Source organism: Notamacropus eugenii, chromosome 5, assembly GCF_028372415.1.
Source record: "Notamacropus eugenii isolate mMacEug1 chromosome 5, mMacEug1.pri_v2, whole genome shotgun sequence".
NCBI classification, from domain to species: Eukaryota; Metazoa; Chordata; class Mammalia; order Diprotodontia; family Macropodidae; genus Notamacropus; species Notamacropus eugenii.
In genome coordinates, this window is record NC_092876.1 from 413993849 (window position 1) to 414016810 (window position 22962).

The window sequence follows — 22962 nt, forward strand, 5'->3', positions numbered from 1 at the left end:
TAATGGTGAAAGAAACTGTAAAAGGGGACAAGGGGAAGGGGGAAAGCTAGGGAAGTTACACTGACAGAAAAAGGAGGGGAGAAAAAATGAGGGGAAGAGAATAAACATTTACTTGCCAGGCACTATGCTACATTTTTTCTATTTTTTTCCTTTTTTTTAGGCCAGTAATTCCTTGTTTATTCTTTATTTACAAAAAAAATTAAGACATTTGGAACAAATAATACAAAACAATGTGTCATATCACAAGGAACAAAAAGTTGCTTCATATGTATTTGATAAAGTAATATTGTAGTGAATTGGTTGTCAAGTATTCAGAAACATACTTACCCTTCCAACTAGAACCCTCTCCCAAAATGTAATCCATTTTTTTATTTCCCATAATTTCTGTTCATTAGATACTCAAAAGTGGAAAATAAGGAATTGAACCTGACACTAATACATCCACAAAGGAAATAAGGGGGGAGGAGATAATACAGTATGGACATTCCAACTGCTGTATGATCCTTTTCAGTTGTTACAGTCTAATATTTTGCAACTTGTTTAGATAAGGAGTCTTTTCCATTCGATACAACATGACAAACAAAATTGTTTTAATCAGGCAGTCACATACAATGTATACACTTTCCTGTCTAAAGAGAAAGCATACACTTTCATACTAGAATAGATAGATATCTAGTAAACGTGATGCATTCTCTCAGATATGCTAAATATTTTGAAAAGTATCATCTCATTTGACCTCACAACAGATCTTCAACATAGATACTATTATTATTTCCATTTTAATATTGAGGAAATTGTGGCAAAGAGAAGTTCAGTGATTTGTCTAAATGCCACAGCTGGTAGCTGTCTTGAGTTTGGATTTGAATTTGGGTCTTCCTGATTCAAGGCACAGTGCTCTGTCCACTGTGCCACCTAGCAAATAAGGTACGGAAAGTACAGCTGTGTGCAAAATGATGAGATGGCCACCACTGGGACACTCCTTAAACAGAGGACTTGAGAGAACCTCACCACTACCTAACTTCTATCCTCTCTAATCAGAGAGAAATATATAAACTCATCAATCTCATTTTTTTTCTACCATGTTCAGACCCTTATACTATTTTCTGCTCAGTAATGGCATCCTGAGACATTTTTTCTCATGCATACTCTATTTGTAATTTTAGCATTATCAGTAGCTACTAGTTTAAAATCTGCATAACTATGTCTTTACACATGACTTTATGATATTATTTCAACATGGTTAGCTATATATTTACCATATCAAAACATGTTAGGGAGGCAGCCACAACAGGTTGTATTGAGAGCTGTCCTACAAAACGGAATGATCTTGATTCAGAATGACCTTGCTTCTGATACTTACAGGCTGTGTGACCATAGACAAGTCACTTAACTTCTCAGTGCCTCCAGACAATTCTAAGGACTATAAAATGAGTGGGTAACATCTATGTTTGTAGAAGGAATCACCTCACTGAAACTCTCCTATGCCAATGAAATTAGAGGTCCAGTAGAAAAAAAATAAAGCATGTACTTCTAGACTCACTTCAACAACTAGTCAGCTAGATAGGCAGTTGACGACCGTAATAACTACTGAAGTATATACATGTCAGAATTTCAAAAATCTTATCATTAATCATTATTTCTTCACCTATGATGCTAAAAGCATAATTATAAACTATGTTCAAATTTTATGCCAACCAAATTCTGCATGTTTGCGTATTTGTTGGATGAGAGAGGAAAGGAGGAGAAGGACAGCAGTAGGTGCTGGGAGTAAGATCTGGATCCCATTCAAACCAATAAGGTATATATCACCATGAAACACATTCCTCAGTTCCAAATCAGAACTGGGATTATATACTTAATCAACCCAGAAATCCTAGATGGTCTAATTTATCACAGTTTCTGGATTAACTTCCAAATTGGAGAGAATTCACAGTCCTTATCAAGAAAATATGGTCCTGAAGATTAAAAATTATTTGATGTCCCTCTATCAACATGAATTTTTAAAACAAAAATTAAAAGTGGGGAAAGGGAAACCACTTACCTGTTTTCCTTCTGATTCAGGAGGATTGTCTACATCTTCATTGTCTTCTTTTGTTACCTCATCTTTTCCACTTACTTCAGCACTGTCTGTTCCCTGAACACAGAGGAAACATATAGTATTGTTAAGCTACCAGGATGCTATATATAATGGCATGATCCTTCCCTTATGTGGGGAAAAGAAGGGAAATATTCTGTTCTTACTTATTACATGTATAGGGTGACAGCAAAGTTTTTTCCAGCTAAAATATACCACTAAAACTGGGGGATTTTGCTGCTGAAAGAAATATGTAACAAGAGCAGGAAGGTGGGCTATGTGTCTTGCCTCTTCTACTTACTTAGGTTTTGTCTCAAATTCATTTGCAGGGTAAGCCAGAGAAGATTTTGGGAACCGGTAATTAAATATAATAGTTTCCAGAGATAAAAGACTAAATCTTTTCTTCTTAATCTTTAAGTCTGAGTAAAGTGCATAGTCTTTTGTCCCAGTAAACTATCTGTATCTTTTATTATCAGATCTTAAATTTTTTTATTGGCACCAAGCAGTCTTGATGAGGAAGTCTTTTACCACTGCAGGTCAGTATTTGCTCTGAAACTTATACAGAGGTGCCTATGAGAGTAAGAGGTTGCAAGTAAGTATCTTGCCCAGGGTTTCACAATTCATAATGGGGGAGCATGGAAGCTATGCCTTGGGGTTCTGGACCTTGTGGCCTTCTGAATGTGTGGGTAAGAGTAAGGACAGGGGTGGGGGAGCAGAGGAGAGCCAATAGGGCAATGTGAAGACACTAAGACTTTACCAAATAGACAGAAAACTGGCTGTTATATTAAACTACTATACTTTTTTTGTTCAAATCAACAAGATTAGAGAAGGTGAGTCAAGGGTAAGAAAGAGTTTCCAGGAGTTTAAATGAGGTGATTGTCATAAGATAGCGCAGGAAATTCTGAACACTAGGAGATAAATCTTTGGAAAACTGATATGATCCAAGAAACCAAATTGGATAGAAGCATCACAACCACAGAAACTTTTTAAACTGAGTAAATGGAAAAATTAGGACAAGAGTTTCTGAACAGATTGAGGGTTGGGAGAAAGGATACAAAAAAATATTACTTCTGTCGTATTCTGTTCCCCTCCTACAAGGTCACCATTCGGAAGAGCTGATGTTTCCTCAGTTGTTTCTGCCACCTGTCACAGATAAAACCAAGAACAATTGAAGACAGGGAAAATTCTAGAAAGGAATACCAATACCCTACATTTATGTAGCATTTAACATTTTTTCCAAAATGTTTTTACTTTTATCCTATCTCATTTCATCATAAAAGTACTAGCTTATAGATAGGTGGGGCACCTATTATCCACATTTTGAAGATGTGGAAGTTGAAGTTGTAGAAGTAAAATGATCTGCTCCAACTCAGATATATTTAGTAGGCAACGAGGACTAGAATTCAATCTATACTTACAGATATTGTGATTAAATCATGCTATTTCTAAGCCTATGAATGTGCCACAAAACTGAGAAGTCATTGCTACAGATTAAAACATATACCTAATCCACCATTCCTCTTTTCTCCCTCTATTTTACTTTGTTAAAATTTAAGTAAGAGAATCATTAGTATTCTCTGACCCAGAGAATTTATATAAATATGGAAAGATATAGATATACATTTGTGTATATATATATATATATGCACACACACATATATATATATAAGCACTTTGAAAAGCTCAAAACAAAACTGGCAGTGAGCTATTATAATTCATTTTAAATGTTTTTCACACATATGGAAAAACCTGAAAGGTTGTATCTAACCAATTCCTAAACAACTGGTCAATTTTATCAATTCAGTCCAAAGATGTATCCAATATTTCACACGATACTCAGTAAAGATGCATTTTATCATTTTGATGATTACGCTGGTAAGGTAACTGCTTTTTAAAAAAAAAATCAATCTAAATTTTGTCTCTGATGTTTTCATCTCCAGCTTAACAATTTTCACATATAATATACTGAATATATTTTTAAAACATAGAGAAGAAAAGTGCCCTCAGCTTTGTAGCATCATTTCTCAAGTTATATTCTACAGAACCCTGAATTCCACTAAATTGTTCAAGGGTTTTCACAAATAATAAAACTGTCATGGTTGACAAACACATACAACAAACATTTCCTCTCTGATTTTTGTGCTAGTCATATACAAAGTGTCAGTTAATGCAGAGGCCATTTAGATAAGTTAGAATATATAATATGAATGAAAAGTTATTTTTATTGATCTAGAATAATTCAATATACTTAGCAATGTGTGAAGCACCATCAGTTGATTGTGAGTCTGTGAATCTATACAGGTGTCCATTTTTAGTCTTAATTTGGGGGTGCTTTCTAATTATAATTTATTTTACACTATTATGAAAAATTCTATAAAACTGAGCCACTTGGGCTATTTTTGTTATTAATTTTTAGCATAATTTTACCAGAAGTCGCTCCCATTTCCCCTTTTTTTCAACTGAACAGTAATAAAAGGATAAAATAAAAGCCTTGTAATCTGAGTGTGCTGGTAAATACTTTCTAGTTGGTTAGGGGGAGCTAAGTGATTCAGTGGATAGAGTACCAGTGCAGGTGTCAGGAAGACCTGAGTTCAAATCTCACCTCAGACACTTGACACTCACTAGCTGTGTGACCTTGGGCAAGTCATTTAACCCCAATTGTCTCATCCTGGGTCTCCAGCCATCTTGATGAATATCTGATCACTGAATTCACGTGGCTCTGGAGGAGAAGCGAGGCTGGTGACCTGCACAGCCCTCCTTCACTCAAAACAAAGTCAAGTGCAAGTCATTCATCTTTTCTCTGATGGTATGGTCTTCTTTGGCAACGAAGGATGAACGCACCAACTGGTTAGATCCCTTTATCTACTACACTGTGTGAATACACTCAGTCCTCATCTACCTATCTTCTGAAGCCCAGAGACCTCTTCAAGGTGATCCTCAAGGTGAATGTCTTAATCTTGTCTTCAAATTATCCTAGCTCGCTTTCACTACTATAGCTCTCCTTCACCGTCATATGTTTTATTTCCTCCCACAATGGAATTTAAGTTCCTTGAGAAGAGAGATTGCCATTTTAAAATTTTCTGAGTCTAACACAGTACCTTATGTACTTATGTTTAATTTAATTGAGAAACAATGAGAGACAGCTCTTCCCATTTCTAAAACAAATGTTAATATCTGAAGCAAAGCAAAACAATTACCTTCATAACTCTGTTAAGATTTTAGAATCGTAAGCAAATTTTAAATAAACCAGCCAGGTCAGATACATATCTGTAAGACCAAATGAAGAACAAATACATAAAATCCTGGAGGAGATAGTCACAAAACAGGAGTAACTGTCAAAAAATTCAAAGAAAATCTCAGGGCAGGGAAGAGGGGCTATTTAAAAGGTAGATAGTTCTATAAAAGTAAAAAATATTAAAAGCTGCCAAAAGACAACAGGATATTTAAAGAATGAGTGACTATAGGCTCTTCCCCTCAGACTTTAAAAAAATGGAGATGGAAAACAAAATTACTATCATCCAACCAAACTATCTAATTCCTTTAAATATTTTAAGAATTAAGGGATTGGAAGGGGGCAGAGCCGAGGTGGTGGAGAAGAAGGATTGACCTCCTCTAGCTCTCCCCCCATAGCCTGTAAAAAATAACTCTAAGCAAATTCCAGCGCATCCAAAGCCACAAAATGACACAGTGAAACAGATTTCCAGTCCAAGGTAGCTTGGAAGACCAACAGGAAAGGTTTATCACACCAAGCTCGAAGCGGAGTGCAGCCCAGCTTGGGCTGTAGCACAGGCAGGACTGGAGCAGGCTCCAAGGAGCAGAATCACAGGTAGCAGCCACGGTTCCCAGATTTCTCAATTCACAAATGCCAAAGACAGCTTCAAAGGCCAGTAGAAAAGCTCTTTCACTTGGGTAAGAGGGGAGCAAGGCCCAGCCACAGGGTGGCGACATGCACTATAGCAGCAGTTTCCACTTTTGGAGCCCTTGGCCTAAAGACACTGGAAGAACCAAGCAGATGATCTGAGCCTCAGTCCTCAATAGTGGTCCAGGGGTGAGGACGAATGCTGGCATGGCAGAGCTGGTGCCTACTCTGGAGAGGGAATCCTACTCATAGTTCCAGTACAGAAGAGAGCACTTTTAGTTGCTCACAGACCAGAGGGCAGGTCAGGAGAGGAGTAAACTCCTCTCCCTTGATTGTGCCACCTTGGAGGAACGGAGAACTTACAGGTCGCTAGAAATATCCCAGAAAACAGCTGCACAAAAACTCTGAAGCCTAGGGTAATATACCCTCCACTTGACAAAGGACTCAAAAATCAAGCAACTGACTGGGAAAATACCCAAAAGATAATTTAAAAATTATTGGTCTACCTGAAAACCAAGGTCAAAAAAAAAGAGCCTAGACATCATCTTCCAAGAAATTATCAAGGAAAACTGCCCTGATATTCTAGAATCCGAGGGTAAAATAGAAATGGAAAGAATCCACCAATCACCTTGTGAAAGAGATCCCCAATAGGAATATTGTAGCCAAATTTCAGAGTTCCCAGGTCAAAGAGAAAATATTACAAGCAGCCAGAAAGAAACAATTCAAGTATTATGGAAATACAATCAAGATAACATAGGATTAGCAGTTTCTACACTAAGGGATTGAAAGGCTTAGAATATGATATGCCAGAAGTCAAAGTAGATAGGACTAAAACCAAGATTCACCTATCCTGCAAAACTGAGTATAATACTTCAGGGGAAAAAAATGAAATTTCAATGAAATAGACAACTTTCAAGCATTCTTGTTGAAAAGACCACAGCTGAATAGAAAATTTGACTTTCAAATACAAGAATCAAGAGAAACATGAAAAGGTAAACAGGAAAGAGAAACTTTAAGGAACTCATTAAAGTTGAATTGTTTACATTCTTACATAGAAAGATGCTATTTTAACTCAAGAGACCTTTTTCAGTATTAGGGTAGTTAGAGGAAATACATACATATATACATATATATATATATATGTAGGTTTGTATGTGTACATGGCCATATCTGTGTATGTATATAAATATACATAGACAGAGGATTCAGGGTAAGCTGAATATGAAGGGAGAATACCTAAAAAATAAAATTTACTATTGAATGGAATGTACTAGGAATAAGCGAAAAGGAGAGGTAGGATGTAGCAAATCATCTCACATAAAAAACTCAAGAAAGAGGTTTTACAATGGAGGGGAAGAGGGGGAAGATGAAAAAAAATAAGTGACCCTTACTTTCATGGAATTTGGCTTAAGAAGGGAATAACATACACTCCACTGGATATGGAAATCTATTTTATCCTGCAGAAAGTAAAGGCGGAAGGGGATAGGAGAAGAAAGATAACACAAGGGACAGTAAATTGAGAAAAGGAATAATCAGAAGTAAACATTATTGTGGGAGTACAGGTCAAGGGAGGGAACGGAATAAATGGAGGGCAGGATAGGACAGAGGGAAATGTGGTTAGTCCTTTACAACACAACTACTATGGAAATGTTTGCATTGTCACAATATATGATCTATATTGAATTGCTTGTTTTCTCAATGAGGGTAGGTGAGGAGGGAAGAAAGGAGAGAATATGGAACTCAAAGGTTTAATAATGAATGTTAAAAATTGTTTTAGCATGGAATTTGCAAATAAGATATACAGGCAATGGTGTATTGAAATCTATTTGGCCCCACAGAAAAATAGAAGGGAAGGGGATGAAGGAAAGGGAGTTAATAGAAGAGAGGACAGACTGGTGGATAAAGGGGTGCATGGGGTGCATGCTGTCCTGGGGTGGGAGGTGGGGAGAGTTGGGAAGAAATTTTTGAATTCAAATTCTTGTGGAAGTGACTGTTGAGTACTGAAAAATAAATAAATTACATCTTAAAAAAGAAATAAAAGAAAATGCAGACCCCCTCCAAAAAAAAGAAGTGAATGAAAAATAAAACTCTAATCAAAAATAAAAAAAATAATTAAGGTACTGGAACAAAATCCCACAGCTGCAAAAATTCTTTAAGAGTGGTACAAAGGCAGCTCTTGCATTGTGAAGAGGACAGAATATGAAGTCAGCAATTTTAAAATCATCTTAGCTCTGCTACTTATTATCTGTATGAATCTCACAAATTACTAAACCTCCCTGGGCCTCATTATCTTCACTTGTAGTAAAATGAAATGGTTGGACAAAATTATTTCTCAGGTCAGTCTCTTTCGGTTACTTTTCCTATAAGTTCAAGGCAGAAAAACTAGAGAAATTAGTTTTAAAAGAGACAGGAGGAACTGAATGATAAAAAATTGGGAAGGTCAATGATGTAAAGAAAAATGAAATAGAAAGTCAAAAAATATATTTTGAGAACCATAATCCAATTAGGCAAGATTTTATTATATACAATGGACAATGACTTGAAGCCAGGATAAACTGAAGAAAAAAAGAAGTGGTTTCCATTTTGGAAACTGAGAACTTCTTATAATGATCCCAAGCAGATCTCCAGTGCAAAGACCAATGTTTTCTCAGCAATGTTTATGGACTCTTATAACATCCCAGTCTCTGAGGAATTAAAATTTTAAATTAGCCAAAGGGTACTAGAGGGACATATAGTGAGAACAATTAGGTTGTAGCCTGTAGCCAATAATGATATAGATTCGAGAAATACAGAATTCTAGAATATAAATTTTGGGATTAAAAAGGTCCTCAGAGGCCATCTAAGTCACTCCTCCAATTTACAGATGCAGAAACTAAGGCTAAGTGATTTGGCTAAGCACATGCAGATAAAGGATGGAGCTCCTATTTAAACCCAGGTGCTACAGTGCTCTTTACATTTCACCAAATGCCCATTTCTAATGATTAGGAAAAGATTTGGGCCAATCATGTGGTGTAAAAAAGGGACAGCTAGACAGTGTGCCTTCCCTGCCTTCAGGGAACTAAAATAATAGTTATCATTGTTAGAGAGGAGGAAGAAAATCCTTAGGGAAAAGCACAGGGAAGCCCACATTCCATATGGTTTAGCAATCCTTCCATGCCAGTAAAGCCAAAGTCTCCTTGGCAGATATCACATGGTAATGGTGGGTAGAGAACTGGACTTGTAGTCAGGAAGACCAATGTTCAAACGCCTTCTTAGATATTTATTGGCTGTGAATCTGAGCAAATCCTCAACCCCTCTTTTCTCCAGTCTCTTCATCCATAAAAATGGGAATAGTGACCTGTACTACTTACCTCACAATGCTGTTGTAAGGATCAACTGAGATAAGCTCTTTAATATACCTTAATACAGTTAAATATAAATAAATAAGTTAAATAACCTTAATATAGTTAAGTTGCATTCTGTATATAGGTATACTAATAGTGTTATTGCTGAAGCTAGGTAGCTTTGCATTGTTAGCCATGCTTATTATTTTGGGCTGCTATGTATGATGGATATGCATGTAGTTCCAAAATGTGCGTATTGTATCCTGCATGTAACTGAGCATGTTGGCATTAGCATCCTCTCTGGTGATGCTCTGTATACTTCCATGTCTACTGAATGTACACTTATTTTTTTTATCCCTCCCAAATTGTCTCCCTCATTTCAACCCCTCCTCTATCCTTGAAAAGGCAAGCAATTTGATATTGATTGTATATAGAACGTCATGCAAAACATTTCCATGTTATCCACATTGTAAAAGAAAATACATACTAAAAAAATAAATTTTTAAAATGTATGCTTCAATCTGCATTCAGAGTTCATCTCTCCCTCTAGAGGTGTATAGTATTTTTTCACCATGGGTTCTTTTGAATTGTCTTGATCAGAATAGCTAAATCTTTTAGAGTGTGGTTGTCACTGTGTACCGTGTTCTGCTCACTTCACGTTGCATTAGTTCATGTAAGTCTTCTCAGAGTTTTCTGAAACCATTGCTCACATTTTTTTTAGTACAATAAATAGTATTGCAGCACAATTTTATACCACAGTTTATTCAGTCATTCCTCAATGGATGGGCAAATCTTTGATTTCCAATTCTTTGCCACCACAAAAATAGCTGCTATAAATATTTTTGTACAAATACATCCTTTATTCTTTGCTTTGATCTCTTTGGTCCTTTGACTTCTTTGACCCACCTAGTAGTAGCATTTCTAGGTCAAAAGGTATGCAGTTTCATAGCCTTTTGGGTTTAGTTCCAAATTATTCTCTATAATGGTTAGACTAGTTCACAATTCCACCAACAGTGCATTAATGTCCCAGTTTTTCCACATCTACTCCAACACTTATCATTTTTCTTGCCATATTACTCAATCTGATAGGTGTGAGGTGACATCTCAGAGTTATTTTAATTTGGATTTCTCTAATCAGTGGTAATTTAGAACATTTTTTCCTGTAACTATAGATAGCTTTGATTTCTTTTTCTTAAAACTGCCTGTTTGTATACTTTGACCATTTTTCTTAACTGAGGAATGGCTCTTATTTTTACAAATTTAGCTCATTTCTCCAGGTCTATATCAGAGAAACTTGCTGTAATTTTTTTCAAAGCTTCCTGTTTTCCTTCTAATTTTGGCTTGTTCAAAAGTTTTTTAATTTCATATGATCAAAATTATATATTTTGCTTCCCCTAATCCTCTCTATCTTTTCTTTGGTCATAAAGTCTTCCCTTATCCATAGAAACAAAAGGTAGGTAGATTTTACCATGCTCCCCTAATTTATTTACAAAATCACTCTTTAGGTCTAAATTATATACTGTGAGATATTGGTCTATGCCTAGTTTCTACCCAATTGCTTTCTAGGTTTCCCAGAATTTTTTGTCAGATGGTGAGTTCTTACCACAAGAGCTTGGATGTTTGGGTTTATCAAACTCTACATTACTATGATCATTTAATACTGTGCATTTTTTTACCTAATCTACTCCACTGCTCTACCACTCTATTTCTCAGTCAGTACCAGATTGTTTTGTAATATAGTTTGTATCTCTTTGTAATCCAGTTTGAAATCTGGTGCTGTTAGGCCACCTTCCTTCATATTATTTTTCATTGATTCCCTTGATATTCTTGACCCTTTGCTCCACCACATGAATTTGGTTTCTATTTTTTTAACTCTATAAAACAATTCTTTAGTAGTTTGATTGGCATTTCACTGAATAAATCAATTAACTTTGGTAGCATTATCTTTTTTATTATATTGTTTTGGCTAACCCATGAGCAATTAATATTCCTCCAGTTGTTTAGATCTGTTTATTTGGGGGAAGTGTTTTATAATGGTATTAATATGTTTCCTGGGTTTGTTTTGGTAGGTAGACTCCCAAGTATTTTATATTGCTTACCATTATTTCAAAATGGAATTTCTCCATCTCTTCCTGCTGTGTTTTATTGGTAATCTGTAGGAATGCTAATAATTTAGGTGGGCTTATACTTTACTAAGGTTTTTAATCATTTCAACTAGGGTTTTTTGCCCATTTTTATTCTTTCAATTTCTTAATAGTAGCAATATTGAACATCCTTGCATCATACTTGATCTTATTGGGGAAGCCTCAAGTTTATCCCCATTAAAGATAATGCTTGCTCTTGATTTTAGATAGATACTACTTATCATTAGAAAAAGGCTCCAATTATTTCTAGACTTTCTCGTGTTTTTCATAGGAATGACTGTCATAGTTTGTCAAAGGCTTTTTCTGCATCTATTTTGCTATTAATATGGTTGCTTATGCTGAAAGGTTTCTTAATATTGAACAAGTCCTACATTTCTGGTATAAATTGCAGTATAGTATGTGATCTTTGTGACATATCACTATATTCGCCTGCTAATATTTTATTTAAAATGTTTGCATCGATATTCATTGAGGAAATATTTTATTTCTCTCTCCCTAGTTTAGGTATCAAGCTAATATTTGTGTCATAAAAAATATTTGGTAGGACTCCTTCTTTACCTATTTTTCCAAATAGTTTATATAGTATTAGGATTAGTTATTCCTTAAATGTTTGGTAGAATTCACTTGTAGATCCATCTGGTATTGAGGGTTTTTTCTTAGGGAGCTCAATTATGGTTTTTTTCTTATAAACCAGCTCCTAGTTTTATTTACAAGTTCAATTTTTTTTCACATTCAATTTTATTAAACTCACCTTTGATTTTCAGGATTTCCATTTTGGTTTTTAATTAGGGATTTTTTAATTTATTTTTTCTAGGATTTTTTAGCTTCATGCCCAATTCATTGACCTACTCTTTCTTTCTTTTACTGATGTATGCTTATAGAAATAAAAACTTTTCCTCTAAGTCCTGCTTTGGCTGTATCCCACAAATTTTGGAGTGTTTTCTCATTATCATTCTCTTTAATAAAATTGTCAATTGTTTCTATGATTTGTTATTTGACCCACTCATTCTTTAGGATTAGGTTATTTAGTTTGCAATTATTCTTTAATCTATGTTTTCACTGCCCTTTATTGAATGTAATTTTTATTGCATTACAATCTGAAAAGGATGCATTAATTTAATATTTCTGCTTTTCTGCATTTTGGTTTGAGATTTTATGTTGTAGTACACGGTCAATTTTGGAAAAGGTGCCATGTAACACTGTGAGAAAGGTATACTCTTTTCAATTCCCATTCAGTTTTCTCCAGAGGTCTACCCTAATTTTTCTAGATTCCATTCATCTCCTTAACCTCTTTTTTATTTAGATTAGATTTTTCTAGCTCTAACAGGGGAAAGGTAAGGTCCCTCAGTAGTATAATTTTACTATTTCCTCCTGTGACTCATTTAATTTTTCCTTAAAAAATTTGGATGCTATTCCATTTGTTGCAAATATGTTTAGTATCAATATTACTTTGTTGCTTACAGTTTTTAGCAAAACATAATTTTCCTGCTTATCTCTTTTAATTAGGTCTATTTTTGCTTTTGCTTTGTCTGATATCATATCTGGTATCATGATTGCTACCCCTGACTTTTGTACTTCAGTTGAAGCATAATAGATTCTACTCTAGCCCCTTATTTTAACTCTGTGTGCATCTATCTCTTTTAAGTGTGTTACTTGTAAACAACATATTGTTAGATTCTGGTTTCTAATCCATTCTGTGATCTACATTCATTTTTTGGGTGAATTTACCCCATTCACATTCATTGTTATGATTACTAACTGTGTATTTCCCTCCATTTTATTTTCTTTTGTTTATCTTTCTCTTTTTATCCTGTACCTCCTTAAAAGTCTGTCTGGCTTTTGACCACTACCTTCTTTTATCACTCTTCCTTTAATTATCTTCCCCCTTTTTCTTATTCCCTTTCTCTCCTACTTCCCAGTAGGGTAAATTAGATTTCTATTACCCACTGAGTGTTTGTGTGTGTGTGTGTGTGTGTATGTGTGTGTGTGTGTGTTCCCTATTTGAACCAAATTAAATGTGAGTGAGGTTCAAGTATTGCCACTCCCACTTTCTTGTATGCCTCTTTTATGTAAGATAATTTTTCCCAGTTTTTCTCTTTTCTATTCCCCCTTCTTCTAAGGCATCTCTCTTTCTTGTCCATCTTTTTTTTACTATCATCCCAACATAATTGACTGACTCTTGTGCCTCTTTCTATGTAGAATCCTGCTAACTGACCTAATAATGATAAGATTCTTAAGAGTTGCATGTATCATCTTTCCCTATAGAAAGAAAAACATTTTAGCTTTATTGAATCCCTTATGATTTCTCTTTCTTTTTTTAATGCTTTTATTGAAACTTTGAAAGTCAAATTTCCTATTCAGCTCTGGTCTTTTCATTACAAATGCTTTAGATTCCTCTATTTCATTAAGTACTCATTTCTTTCCTTGAAGTATTAGACTCAGTTGCTCTGAGTAGGTTATTCTTGGTTGCCATCCCAATTCTTCTGCCTTCTGTAGTTTCATATTGCAAGATATTTGCTCCTTTAATGTGGTAGGTGCTAAATCTTATGTGATCTTGACAGTGTCTCCACAATATTTGAATGGTTTCTTTCTGGCTGCTTGAAGTTTTCTCTGTTTGACCTTGGAGCTCTGAAATTTGGCAAGACTATTCCTGGGAGTTTTCATTTTGGCATTTCTTTCAAGAAGTGATCAGTCGATTCTTAAAATTTCTGTTTTACCCTGTGGATCTAAGATATTGGGGAAATTTTCCTTGACAATTTCTTAAGATATCTTATTTAGGCTATTTCTTTGATCATGACTTTCAGGTAATTTAATAATTCTTAAAATATCTCTCATGGATCTATTTTCCAAGGCAGTTGCTTTTCTGATGAGATATTTCTTTTTTTATTGATTGAATTTTTTGCTTTATTGTTTCTTGATGTCTTCTGGAGTCATTATCTTCCACTTGACCAATTCTCATTTTCTAAGAGTCATTGTCTTCAGTGAGTTTTTGTGCCTTTTTTCCACTTGGCCAATTTTGTATTTTAAGTTGTTTTCATCAATAAGCTTTTGTATCACTTCTTCCATTTGGCCAGTTATATTTTTTATAAAGTTATTTTCTTCAGTATTTTTGTGCCTCTTTTACCAACCTGTTAATTGTCTTTCATAATCTTCTTCCTTTGCTCTCATTTCTTTACCTAATGTGTCCTCAACCACTCTGATTTTTAAAATGTTGGGTTTTTAACTCTTCCAGATATTCTGATTGAACTTGTTGCAATTCATACATTTTCCCCTTTGAGGCTTTACTTGTAGATGTTTTGACTTCATTGTCTTCTGAGTTTGTATCTTGATCTTCCCTCTCACCTCTTTTTATGGTCAGTTTCTTTTTTGTCATTTTTCCGCCCTATTTCTAGCTTTTGAACATTATCTCAACATTTGGCTCTGTTTCTGGTATGTGAGGGTAAAATGACACTGTGTCAAGCATCAGTTTTTTTTACACTGCTGTTTTCAAAGCTAGTCCTGGGAGTTTTGAAGTTTTGGTGCTTCCAAGGTGGTGAGAGATGTGATCACTGCTCCCCAGCACTCTTGTCCTTACCCAGGAAAGACCACTGATCCCTTGCAAGCAATACTGTTCCTCAGGGCCCCTTGGTACTAGAAGTAATACCGTTCCTAAGGGTCCTGATCCTTTGTGACCAAAAGCGATACCACTGCTTAGCTCTTCCACTCCCTTTTGATGGAAAATGTCCCTCTCTGCCCTTGAACTATGACTGAGAATTGGATATAGCAAATGGATATGCTAAATAGTGTCTGATACTGAATGCAGGCATAGGACAGGGTCCCCTGTAATCTTTCTCTGATCACTTGCCATGTCCCCTTAACATCTCTGGATTTAAAGCTACCAAAGTGTAATGGTAATTTAAATGGAAAAATCTTTTCCATTCACTAATAGGCCCATGTGACCTGCTTAAATCACATGGAAGCCTAAGTCCCATGTCATCATGATGGAAGGAGCTTGCTGAACAGGTAAAATAGAAAGGGTGGAGCAGAAATGGGAGGAAGTTGGTGAGAGAGGTTAGGGGTGGAGGAGAGAGGACATAGGCACAGCTAGTCTTGTGAGTATTTGTTTGTGGGAAAGGGAGGCAGGAGGAGGCTTCAGAATGACTTTTTCCTTGTAGTGATAATGTATATCTATTTCTTGGTTTCTATGACATATATGGCTTTCTGTGTTGGGATTTGACTTTCTGATGTCTGAATAAATATCTTTCTTCCACCTTCTATATGGAGAGTCTGTTATACTTTGTGATTCAGAACTAGGCTGGCATATTCATTGTCATCCTTGGTGCTGTGAATATTGCCTTGGCAATACACAAAGCTTATGCTCCTTCTGTCACCACCACATAGTCCCACCACTGGTGCTTCATCCATGTGGGTTCTAATTCTTTGCTATCACAAATAAAAGCTGATATAAATATTTTTATACATATGAGTCTTTTTCCTTTCTTTAATCTCTTTAGAGTATAAGCTTAGTAGTGGAGTCACTTTTAATAGTTTTTTATTGAAACATGCAATCCAACTCCAGAAAAAGAATTGATAGATTCAGAATAGATTAAGGCATATTTTCTTCTATTTCTTTCTCTTTTTTTGCCTTCCTTCCCCTTCCCCTTCCCCTCCTCTTAGAATATGGCTAATGGAGAAATATGTATTGTATGTCTATACCCATTTGGAATGGGTTTTATTTTTCTTATCTTTGGGTTGGGAGGGGATAGAGTGAGGAGGAGAATTTGGAACTGAAAATAAAATTTAATTTTAATAAGCAGGTTAGATAAGTGAGGATTAAAAGCAAACACAGATAGTAGCCTAATGTAGGATCAACCCAAGAATATAAACTACTTCAGAAGAAATTGTCTATTCAGTAAGAACTAGGAAAACATGGTGACAATTTGGCTGAAAATGGTTGACACCAGCACTTTTTACTCAAATGATCAAATGGATCAGTAATCAAGCATTCAGACGTTCCATCCAATGACACAGATCACAATTCATGTCTATCATATGTACCTCTTGTCCAAAAGTTCACCACAGGGGTTCTACCCCACAAACTTAGAAACTTTCTTTGCTTTTTCCTAACATCATAAGAGTATCAATACAGTCCTATGGCTATATGTTAATCCCTTGTTACTTTTTTTATTATTTTATTTATTAATAGTTTCTAGTTTTCAACATTAACTTCTAGAAGATTTTGTGTTCTAAATTTTCTCCTCCCCACCTCTCTCCCTCCTACTCAATGGTGTGCAATCTGCTATAGGCTACACATGTGCAATCATATTAAACATATTTCCACATTTGTCTAGAACCAAAGAGGAAAACTACAGGAAAGAAGAAACAAGACAAAACAACAAAAGACATTATAGTAAAATTCTGTACAGTTTACCTCCAATCTCACAATAATTTCCCAAGGAATAAACTATCTAAATAAAAATGCCATGTCATAAAAAAATAGGGAACAGTGAATAAAGAATGGATTTATCACCAACATAATTTTATTTTGGTCCAGGCCTGTGATTTCTATCAAGTGGGGAACCACAAGTGTGGAAACTCCTTCCCTCTACCAATACAAATCAACAATTTACTCATAAGTTAAAATCTTAGGGATTTGCCCAAGGCACTGAAAAGTTAAGTGACTTTTCAATGGCTACATGACCAATATGTGTTGGAGGCAGCACTTGAACTCAAATCTTCTTGACTTCATGCCTGGCAACACTAGTTCTCAGAGAAAAGCTTCACAAAAGTAGTTTCCATATCATATTGAACATATGAAAAATAGACAGTTTCAATTATATAAAATTTAACAGCTTTTATACAAATGCAACTAAAAGAATAAAAGATACCATTGGAGAAAAATTCACTGAACTCTCAAATACTCAAATGGATCTGTGATTTCATAGTTTGAAAGTTCCCTCTAAGAAGGGAGATTACAATCCAACCACATTTCCCTATGTGATCCAAGTTTTTCCACAAGCTACACAACCTACATGCTGTGATAGACTTTATTCATTTTCTCCTGACGCTGTAAGGTTACCATTTGCACGTTCTGGCTGATGACCTGTCATATTTCCCTTTCATTACATGACCATACCAGCTTCTTTTCCTGTCATGTAATTCATTGATGACATTTTTTATTCTTCTCCTTTGGAGTTCCTCATTGATTATATGTTGCAGTCTTCTCACACCCATAGTATATCTCTTCATTTCCCTATGTGTGCTATTCACCCTTAATTCTTTAAAAATAATTGTATTTTACATCTCATTGCCAGGTAGCAATAGTAGTAGAATACTGGAATCAAGAAGATAGGCCTTTGTTTTCATGGAGAGCTTGGGGTTATTAAAGAAGCTTTGCAATTTGCTAAAGGCAATGCAGTACATTTTTTTCTTGTTTAATTTGGAGTGTATCTCATTGTTCATCTGGGAATATCTATCCCAGGTATACTTATTGATAGAGAACTTATACAGGTTTTCTGTCCAAATACATGATGTAATCTAGACAATAGACACTCTTCATCCACTTAGTCTTTCCTTGATGGATAGTCTGCCCAAAGTCTTCTGAGAGATCTTTTCCAGGAAGTTCTACAAAGGGCTGGATCTTGATGCAATTAGCACAAGGTCATGCCAAACAGTAGCATTTGGAGGACCTTATCTTAGGGAATCTCTCTTCAACTTGCTGATCTCCTCTTTTATAGTGTTAAACACATTTAGGGACCATACATCTCCTAATTTTATGTCTCACTTTATGTTTGTAATTAGAGGTCACTGAACACAGTTATTTCTATTGCCATATCTTCTATAGAATCTTGAATGACTTTGATGTATAGCCTGCAATGCAGTGGTTTGCTCCATAAATCTTGTACTTTCATAATTAACAAACAATAAACATAATGGAGTCCTTTATTCCTTATATCTTTCAGTTAATTATGAAAACGTGGCCCATTATTGAACATCATTTGAGAAAGACTATATTGCATAATCAAGAATGCTCTTTATTCCTAAAGAGATGATTCATAAAGATTCTGCAGAAATGGAAGGATAGGCATCCCAAGAACTAAGCTGTTCTCTCAGTTGCCTTTTTCTCAACATCAGTAAGGTCTGAGAGTTCTCCAAATCTTTTGCATCTTCGTCTCCTTTGGATATCTTAAAAATCATTCCCTCAATGCCCACATAATTATATCACTCCAACCATAAATCTTTACTATATGCATTTCGCACAAATTGGCTGCTTTTCCTATCTTTGTTTTCTTTTGTGATATTTTGACCTCCCACACCTGGAACTGTGATGTTATATTCCAAGTGTGGTGATTCTATTGTCTTTGAAGCAAAGAAAGTTTCTTGTAATGTTTTTTACAAATCTTTTCCATTTTTCTTCTGTTTTGCTCCTTCCATGTTCATCATAAATTCCCTGAGGATATCTTTGCTTAGTTTGTTATCTTTCCAGCCCTTCTTTAAACTGCTTTAATCTTTCATTGCTTTAAATTGCTTTAATCTTTCATTGCTTCTCTCTACTACCTAAAGTAATACTGCTTATAATCAATTATTCATTATACTTCTTTGTAAGATTTTTATAAGTAATTTATATTCTAACCCAGTGATTTTAGAATATGAATAAACTTTCATTTGACTATTCTACTAAATATTTCTGCTAATAATTTGACATCCAAAAATCTATATAAAAAATGTAAATTTATATGATAAAGAGAAATTCCCCAATATATAAGTAGGCAAACAATAAAAATTAGTTTAAAATTCAAACTATCAATAATCATCTAAAATTATTCAAAATCTCCAGTAAAATTTTAAAAGAAAAATCACTAGTAAAATCAGATAAATGCAAATGAAAAACCCTGAGATATATTACCTTATACCTATCAAACTGACAAAGATGTTAAAGGATAAAAATATTAAATTTTGGAGGTCTATGGAAAAAATACACAAGAAAAGTTACTAAATTGTTCATACCTTTTGACCCAATGATCCTACTACTGAATTTTTGCTACAAAGAATAGGTGACAGCAAGAAAAAGAACTTTAATTCCAAAAATATTGATAACCATACTGTTAATAATAGTAAAAAGCTGCAAACTGTGTGCCTGATGAGTGGGAAATGTTTAAACAAACTGTAACTCATAAATACAAAAATGTAATAGATTATTACAGCACCATATGAAATATGAGTAATTCAGAGAAACAAGAAAGAGTGGTATAAAATAATACAATTAAAGAAAGTAGAGTCAAAAAAATATACAATGTCAACAAATGACAACCACAGTGAATACAGATGGATATGTAACAAATGATGCATGTAGTAGGTATTCAGATTCCATATAGTGGTACTGGAAGACTAGATAGATAGATAGATACATAGATAGATAGATAGATACATACATACATAGATACATAGATACATAAATACATAGATACATAGAGATATAGAGATAGATAGATGTATATTTGAACCAGCTCATTCCCTCGTTTTTTTTCTTCTTTACAGAAAGCAAGAAGATGCTCCCACAATTAAATCATCAGCAGAGGAAAGAGTGTAGTATACCCCTTTAACAACTGATAAAGTATGGAAAATATGTAATTTCCCTACTCCCTCTTCTGCTAGCCACTACGCTCTCCCAAACACACAGGAAAACTATAATTGGTCCCTAGATTTTTATAGAAGGCTAGATAAGTTGTGATTTGTAATATGCTTTTCAAAATACCAAAAAATAAGAATTGCCTCTCACATCTGTTCATCAAACCCCCAACCCATGTTTCATCTCTTCTTTCCCTATTTAAGACACTCACATTCATATTTTTTCTTTTTTTACTTGCTATGTGAATTATGGACAATCAGGTATTATACAAACACCACACAAAATTGTAGGAGGATTTCATATTCCAACTTGCAGAATTTACTGCAGCTTGGCTCAAATTCCCTTTTTACCCCAAACCTTTTCTTAATTAGTAAAAGGGAGGGAACAAAAGGAAAGAAATTGTCAATTTTGGGACCCACAGAAATTTCTTTAGCAAATGCTCTGAGTAAACAGATAGAGAGTATATCTAGAGTCACCTCTTCTCAATTTCTTTGGGGAAATTCTCCTCCCACCCCATCCGTCTTAAATCTTTTCCCACTGTGTTCCCCTTCTGTTACTTCATTGCTACCCAGGTCTCCACCAGGACACCAGAAAACTCTAGGAGCAATTTAAAATCTCAGTTCTCACTTTTCTCAGCTACTACTCAGCTTCACCTACAGCACTGGGACTCAAAAGTGCCATTTTCTCTTTCTAGTTCATATGTTTAAAAGGAAAACTCAAAATGGAGTTTAGATGCGATTTTCATCTTTGTCTCCAAACTGAAAAACTTGGGGCAAGAAATGTCTTCAAGGGCAAAGAAAATGGCAACCTGAGGACTCTGGGAAACATACAGCTACATATATTTCATAGTCTTCTTGATCCTTACTGATCTTTTACCCCCAACCATTTTCTGGAAGTTTTAGAAAAGCTCAAGTATATTCAAGACAACACAAAATGCCCCCCCCCCCCAAATAAAACCAAACCCAAACAAACCCGCAGGCTACATTCCATGACCCACACTGGTACCAAATTATTAAAGTTAAACCATATGTCCTTCATACAGCAAGCTACAAAAACAGAAAATGACAAATATTATCAGTTTTATCTACTCTCAGGCAATTATATTTAATTATTTTTAGGAAAGGTCATTTTGGGGAGATTGTGCAACCATTAGAGCTATCTAAAAGTGGAATAAGCTGCTCTGGGAAGTGTCAGGGCTAGGCTATCTTGCCCAACAAGAGTTGCCCCACACTGTTGAACCATCAATTTTTGACCCCTGAGTGGCTTGATGCAACACTTGTGCAAAGTATGCAAGGCTTACCATAAAACATCATCCAATGCCTTTTCCCAAGTATGCTTTTACTCAAACATGTTTTTTCCAAAACCACATCCTTGTGCTTTGTTCCATAAACCTCTTGCTACATGAGTGGCAGACTTGAGGCTGAATCTACATCTAGTACCTGAAACTACATATAAGCCCTGAACATAATACCTGGGGCTCTCCTTTCAAGTCTAAGTCTGCTATGTATCCTGTTATCGCCTATGTAAAGGCCCTAAGGACACAAGAACTCACATAATCCTTGAATGTATAAGTCTAATAAACATGTTCTAATACCAGCAGCATCTACATCAGTCCTCTGTCAACCTCTCCTGCTCTTTGTCATCTGTCAGCATACTATAACAATCTTCAAGACTCCAAAGACTTAGTGATCAATTGTCAGATATAGTTAATGTTTGTTTATGATTATAATGATCTTGATGGCCTGTGCCAACTCTTTTTTTTTAAAGCCAAAGAAAACAAAGTTTATTAAAGATTTGCCAAATTGGGTTGCCTCTTAAGGAGCCTAAGCATTTGTGATGCTTGTATTCACAAGAGGGCCAGATAGAATCCCAGCTAGATAGAGTCTGAGCTGGATTGAATCTGAGGGCCTTCATGGAGCAAGATGGAACTTAAATACAGAAAGGAATATAGGAAGGATCTGGGGGGGTGATCTGGTAGTCTAGGGTGATGGGAGGAGGGGTTTAGGAAGGGTCTTGAGGAGAAGTTCAAGGAGGGAATCCAAGAAGGGTCAAAGGTTGAAAATAGCTGGAGGCTATCAGGGGATATCAGACTAGGGGGTGCCTAGGTGGGAAACAGGTGGGGCAATCAAGAAGTAACAAACAATGGCCACAGTTCTGAATATGAAAAGCCAGGTTAAGTGAGGAGATTCCAGGGGAGCTCAAGGAAGTTCCCAGAGTCTGAACCCCATCATTCCCCCCTCAAACAGATTGAACTCAAATTCTTCTGGGGCAACTTCTTCCTGCTGGCAAGGGGCATAGAGCTGTCCCTGCCTTGATGGGTCCTGTTCAAGGGGCCAGACTTCAGAACCTGGGTGGTGCCAAGTCCAGTAGGCTGGAGACCTAGAATTCAGACAGAGGTTGGTATATAGCCTGGGCTGTCATCTGGAAGTTGATGGCTTGCACCCTTCCAGTTTTAGCAGAAGAACTTGAGATTAGCAGCTTTTCCGGGTCAGGGAACCATAAATGACGAGGCTGAGGGGTAATGGGGACTCCAAAATACCTATGCCAACTCAACATTCTGTTTACTGTGTCAGGACAAAAGTTTTCAATAGAATTTTTTAAATTAATAGACTAATACTGAACAAAGTTATCTCTGTTATATTTATTGATCAATATGGTACAAACTTAGCACATGCTTGAGAAAATCCCTGTTAGAAAAAAGGCTTTAAGACTGTGTTTTGCTTTACTAAATAAAAAAATTATAATTGACTAAAAATAAGCACATTGGGACTTTGTATTCTCTGAATCTTTCCAATAATTGCGTGACTATGAAGATGAGATCTATTATAGAATATGATTTTTACAGCTTGCCTGTTCCCCTTTCATAGCTTGTCAATTTCTTATAAACTTTAATTTGTGGATATGTCATTCCTACAAATTTTATACAAAGATGGCATAGGGTCTGAAATTATTAA

The 22962-nt window shown here is 35.4% G+C and overlaps 1 protein-coding gene across 2 annotated transcripts in view; it reads right to left on the reverse strand.

Moving 5' to 3' along the window:
• The window catches only part of SH3BGR (SH3 domain binding glutamate rich protein), a 179544-nt gene that overhangs the window by 67753 nt on the left and 88829 nt on the right, over positions 1–22962 (reverse strand). For both annotated transcript variants that reach the window (XM_072614800.1, XM_072614799.1), the window contains exons 4-5: positions 3143–3217; positions 2042–2134 (exon numbers count right to left, since the gene is read on the reverse strand). In XM_072614800.1, coding sequence (XP_072470901.1) covers positions 2042–2134; positions 3143–3217 — 168 coding nt within the window. The remainder of the gene's footprint in view (positions 1–2041; positions 2135–3142; positions 3218–22962) is intronic.